The 5,553-nt window shown below is 62.9% G+C and overlaps 1 protein-coding gene across 1 annotated transcript; it reads right to left on the bottom strand.

The window, feature by feature from the left end:
- Window positions 1-1,368: 1,368 nt before the first annotated feature.
- Window positions 1,369-4,764, bottom strand: MNX1 (motor neuron and pancreas homeobox 1). Its single transcript, XM_083822228.1, has 3 exons — window positions 4,088-4,764; window positions 2,209-2,369; window positions 1,369-2,074 (listed from the first exon to the last, which is right to left on the bottom strand). Exons 1-3 carry the CDS (start codon window positions 4,734-4,736, stop codon window positions 1,742-1,744), a joined length of 1,143 nt encoding a protein of 380 aa, XP_083678354.1. The 5' UTR covers window positions 4,737-4,764; the 3' UTR covers window positions 1,369-1,741.
- Between the last annotated feature and the right edge of the window lie 789 nt (window positions 4,765-5,553).

The following is a 5,553-nucleotide window of genomic DNA, read 5'->3' as shown; positions in this document are numbered from 1 at the left end:
TCTCCAAACCCCGCGGCCTGTGAACGAAAGGACACCGCGTTACCGATTTAAACCCGAGCCCGCAACACGATTGTTTCCCTGCAAGATGGGGGGGGGGGGGGGGGGGGGCATCGATCAAGCCTAAATCGGGTTTACCCCGATCAGGTTTCCGACACACGGGATCCGGCCAGATTTACGGTTCCCCTGTGCGCGGCTGTGATTTACGGCGTAGTCCCGCGGCGCACTGGGTGTGCCGGGCCGGTAAACCCATAAATAACCGGGTCGTGCCTAAAGCCCAGCTCCGAGAGGCAGCACCTGAAGCTCTCCGGGATGGGGAGGTGCTTTCCTTCGTGCTGTCTCCAGCTCGAAGCCCCCCTGCGTGCTCCAGGCTGGGTTTCAAGGCGGGATTTTTAGAGAAGCTGGGGCCGCGCGGCTCTCCTTGGAAAGGTTGGCGCGGGTTTGCAAAGCGCTGCCTTAAAAGAAATTAAAAAAAGAATAATTAAGTAATAATAATTAAATAATAAAAGTTAAATAACGGTAATTTTAAAAAGCGGGGGGGCGGGAACAGGCCTCGTTTCGGAGCTTTTTAGTCCCCCGTACAAGCGGCTGCGCCCTGGCTGCGCGCATCTTGCGCCGCCCTTCAGTTAGCGGGGATGAATTGCGGGACGTGGCCCCGAGCCGGCGGGGCTGAGCCGGTGATGATGGTCAAATTCCCCGTCATTGATTTGGGGGAGAGCCGCCGTGACGAGGACGGATCGATCCGCCGATTTATTGGCGAGCTAAAGCCCGGGGCGGCGGCTGCGGCCGTCCGGGGGGGCCCCTTCCTCGGCGTCGGGGAGAGCACGGGGGGGGGGGGGGGGGGGGGGTTGGTTCTCGCCCCCTGCAGCTCGTTTGTAAGACCTTAATTAAGGCCGTTCCTGCAAGGCGGAGCTGCTCCCCGCTGGGGGGTGCCCCGGTTTGGGGTCTCCGGGTGCTGCAGGAGGGGGAAAGAGGAGCCCGGACGGCGGGGAGGGGTGGGCAAAGGGGTGCAAAAAGGGGGGGGGGCGCGGCCGCTTCGCCCCCCCCCATCCGGACGGGAGGGACGGGGAGGTCACGGCGGCCGAAGGAAGAAGCTGGAGCCCCTTCCCCGGCGGCACTGAGCCCTCTGCCCCCCCCCCCCGTTATAGGATGCCACGACCCCAGGGGGAAACGGCGGGGGCACATTGCGCCGGGTCCCCCCCGTCCATGCCACTCGGGGGGAAAGCTCGGGTGGGAAACCGCGGCCCCGCTCCTTCCCTACCCCCCTCCCGCCCCCCCCCAAGACCCCTGACACGTCTCAAGTACAAAACGCCGTTTATTTTCCACCCCACCACACGGGTGGGGTGGGGGAGCTGGGTAATAATTTAGCATGCATAAGTAGAGGCAATTCTTCTTATTATTATTTTTTATAAATACGATATACAAAAATAAAGACGGTATCGAGATTTCCAGCAGTTTTAACGTTCAGGACATAACCAGTTTTCCCGCTATATAGTCGGAACAAAACCATTTCCAAGACTCAGCGAACGGAGGGTTGGGACGGGGGGGCGGGGGGGGTGTCAAGTTTTGTCTGCTTTTCAGTCAGTAATAACACTGTGGTCACCGCAAATCTTCCGTCCCCCTCCCGGCACACGGGGGGATCCTCTTCTCCATCCCCCTCCAAGCGGGGAGAAAACGGAATAAAGGGGGGGAGTTGGGGGGGGGGCGGCCCCGACGGGGCGGGCGGGGAGCTGGGGCCGGGGGCTCACTGGGGCTGGGTGGGGGCCAGCGGGGGGGCTCCGTGCCGGCCCCGGGGCTGCGAGTCCTCCTCGTCCGCCTCGGAGCAGTCGGAGGAGTGGTAGGGGCAGCACCTGCCGGCTTCTTCCTCCTCCTCTTCCTCCTCGTCGTCGTCGGGCTCGCTGTCGGGCAGCTCCCGCAGCCGCCGCCCGCCGCTCTTGTCGGGGGCGGGCAGCAGCAGCTCCTCGTCCGCCTTGTCCTCGCCTCCCCCCTTCTGCTTCTCGGCTTCCTGCGCCGCCTGCTCCTTCGCCTTCTTGCTCCGCTTCCACTTCATGCGCCGGTTCTGGAACCAAATCTTCACCTGGGGGGGGGGGGGGGAGGGGGGGCGAAGAGAAATTTGGGGCACGGCTTCAGCCCCGGCCCCTCGACGGCGCCCCGACGGCGCCCCTATTTCCCACCGCCCCCCCCCCCCCTCCCCACACCCCGGGGTCCCACCTGCGTCTCGGTGAGCATCAGCGACGTGGCCACCTCGAAGCGCTTGGGCCGGGAGAGGTATTTGTTCAGCTTGAACTGGTGCTCCAGCTCCAGCAGCTGCTGGCTGGTGAAAGCCGTGCGGGGCCGGCGGCACTTCCCCAGCAGGTTGGACTGAGCCTGGGCTGCGGGGGGAACCGCGGGGGTGAGAACAGAGCTGGGGTGGGGGGGGGCAGAGAAATGGGGGAGCCGTCGGGGGGATGCCGGGGGGCACCAGGGGGGAGCGCACGGAGAGGGGAGAGGGGACCCGACGTGCCACGGGGGGTGTCAGGGGGGTCCCTGAAATGGAATGAATGAAATCAAAGATAAAAAGCCAGAAAGAAAAAAGAAAGAAATAAAAATCTGCCCCTTGATTTCCCCAGAGCCCAAGTGCGAGGCAATAAAAGGGAGCCGGGGGTGGCGGCTCGCCCCGTGGGATGCTCAGCTCCGCTTAAACCCGCCGCGCTCGCGGCCCCCCCCCCGGGCCCCCCCGGCTGTAATTAACGGGATTGCAGCGGGTAAGGGAGCGGCGAGGGGTGGGAAACTGCCTTTGAACGAAAAATGCGGGTTTTTTAATAAATATAAATAATTAAAAATAGTATATGAATTAACATATATAATATATAAATTATTATACAATATATAAATTAAAATATATAGATCCGTTATATATATACATACTATATATATACATATATATACATATATATACACACACATATATATATATCGGTGTGTTTTCCGCATTAAAAAAATCAAATAAGGGATTTTATCCAAAAAAAAAGGGGGGTGGATGGATGGACAAGGGGCTCCGACACCCGGCGGCGCGCCCCGGCCGTGCCCGCGCTTCCCGGCGCGTTTTGGGGTTTCGTTTGATTTGGTTTGGGACCGAAGAAAATGCTCTGGATTCCCGGCCGCTTTTGGGGCCAGGCTGCCGAAAAGGGCACGAAGAGAAAAGGGCAGTGTCCGGCTCGCAGACGGGAGCGAGGATGGGATTTTGTCACCGCCGTGCGATTTTCCCCGCTTATTTCTTCCCCCTTTCGCCTTGTTTGAGAGGCAGGGCTCTGACAGCTCCCCTAATTATTTTTTTTTCTCCCTGAATGTTCCAGCCCAAACAACCTCCATCCGAAAGAAAACAATGGACTTTTTTGTCTGCGAACGTGTGCAGAGTACGAAAAAAAAAAATTAAAAAAAATCCCAATTCTTTTTTTTTTTTTTCCTGGCACGATTTTCGTAAAACTACACCTCCGGTATTGTTAACCCGGCCGTCCCCACCGAGAGCTCACACCTAAGGAAATGATCTGTGCCTGAAACAGATGCACGAAAAGGTCCCCGTCGCCGTGAGGCCTAGCTGTTCTGCTGCTGAGGCTGCGATTTGGGGCTGGGGGGATTTCGTGCAGCATTTCCAGAGCCCCCAGCCCCCCGCCCCGAACCGCTCCGACCCCGTTATTCCCCGTCGCTTCGTCCTCCCGGGGACCCCAAGCTCCCGCTGACCCCTAACCCTACGCCCGCTTGCCCAAGGGGAGAGCGCCGCAGTTATTTTCAGCCCGCTGCCGGGAAAAGGAAAATAAAATAAAGAGCGGCTGGGGGCCAGGACCTGAGTTTTGGGGGAACCCGGGGATGGGCTGCTCAACGGGGACGGGCTGGCAGCCGTCACGTTTGAGCCGCCCTAAAAAAACCGAGCCGGAGGGCGACAGGGGATAAAGGGGGCGACACGGGCGTCCCTTGCGGATGGCTGTTTCTTCCTTTTAATAAAAATTAAAACAACATAACGCGGTTGAAACCCTAGGAGCCGGGAGCTGGCGGGGGTGGGGGTGGCTATTAGGGTTGCGGAGGGGTTAGGGCTGCGGAAGGCGATACTCACAGTTAAAATCGGGCATTTTGGGCAGGATCATGCCGGCCGTGGATGCCCGCAGCCACTGGTCCAGCTGGAAGGTGCCCGCGCTCAGCTTGATGGGGTCGGCGGCGGGGTGGGAAGGATGCGCCCCTTGCACTTGCGAGTAGGAGTAGGACAGAGCCGGGTGCTGCCCGCCCAGCGCCGAGTACCCGTACACGGGGTGCCCGTATAGGGCCGCCTGCGGGGGCATGCCGGGCCCCCCGGGGGCCGCGGGGTGCAGTCCCAGGGCCATCCCGGCGTGGTGCGGGGGGTGGCCGCTGGTGGAGGCCAAAAACCCCCCCTTGGGCACCAGGGCGCAGTGGGCGGCCAGGATGCGCGGCGGCGGCGGCGGCGGCGAGGGGCTGTCGGCGCGGAGGCGGTCGGCGGGGCCGGCGGCGGGCTGCTGCTGCTGCTCGGAGGAAGAGGAGGAGGAGGAGGAGGAGGAGGAAGAGGAGGACGAGGAGGAAGCCGGGGGGCTGCCGCTGGAGCTGCTGGAGCTGCTGGAGCCGCGCGCCGCGCTGCCACCCAGCGAGGAGGCGACGAGGGCGAGCGGAGCGCTCTGCGCCGCCACCGCCGCCGCCTTGGGGGGGTCGACAGCCAGCAGCGCGTCGATGCGGAAATTTTTGGATTTTTCCATGGGAGCACCGGCAGCTGGCGGCGAGAGGGGCCGGGGGGGAGGAATTTTAAAGGGGGGGTTGGGGGGGGGGGGGGGGCGGGGGGGAAACTGGGACGGCAGCGGGCGGGCGGCCCCGGGCCGGGCCCGCGTCTCCCGGCGGCGGCGGGCAGCGGGCGGCTGTGGGGCCGCGCTGGGCGGTGCGACCCTACAAGGGCCTTCAGGAGGCTCCCATTGGGCCGGAGGCTCTGCAGCCTCCATTGGCGGCGGCGGGAGGCCGAGCCCGCTATTGGCCCCGCCGAGCACCTGTCACGGAGCCCCCCCCCCCCCCCCCCCCTTCCCGAGCCCCCCCCGACGGCACGGCCCCGCAGCCCCCCCCCCCCCGGTCCCCGGGAAAGCGCCGTCCGAGGGGACGGGGGAGGCTCCGGGGGGGGGGGGGGGGGGCTCGCCCCGTGATTTTTGCCCTCACCGGGGGTCCCAGCGAGGTGTTGAGGAGTTTATTCCCCCCCTTCTCGCACACGGTAAATATTTGCCCTAAACGCGCCGCCAAGCGCTTTTTGAGGAGTTTGGAAAGAATAAACACCTGTAGGTCAGGGAGTCATGCCTGCCACCAGAATGCGCCTTGGTAAAGAGTGTGTGTGCGGGGGGGGAGCCGCTTATCTAGCACAAACAGGCACGGGAAAAGGGAAAGAGAGGGGCCAGGGGGTCTCCCCCCATCCCGCCTGGGTCCCGTTTCCCCCGGGGGAGCGGCCGCGGGGACCCCCGGTGCCAGGGGAGGTGACAAACCAGGCGCCCTCTCGCCCCGAAAACCTTCGAGAGCCCCGGGGAAGTGCCCGTGTGA

This window comes from Anser anser, assembly GCF_964211835.1.
Source record: "Anser anser genome assembly, chromosome: 2".
Classification (NCBI taxonomy): domain Eukaryota; kingdom Metazoa; phylum Chordata; class Aves; order Anseriformes; family Anatidae; genus Anser; species Anser anser.
This window is presented reverse-complemented; position numbering and strand designations above follow the sequence as displayed.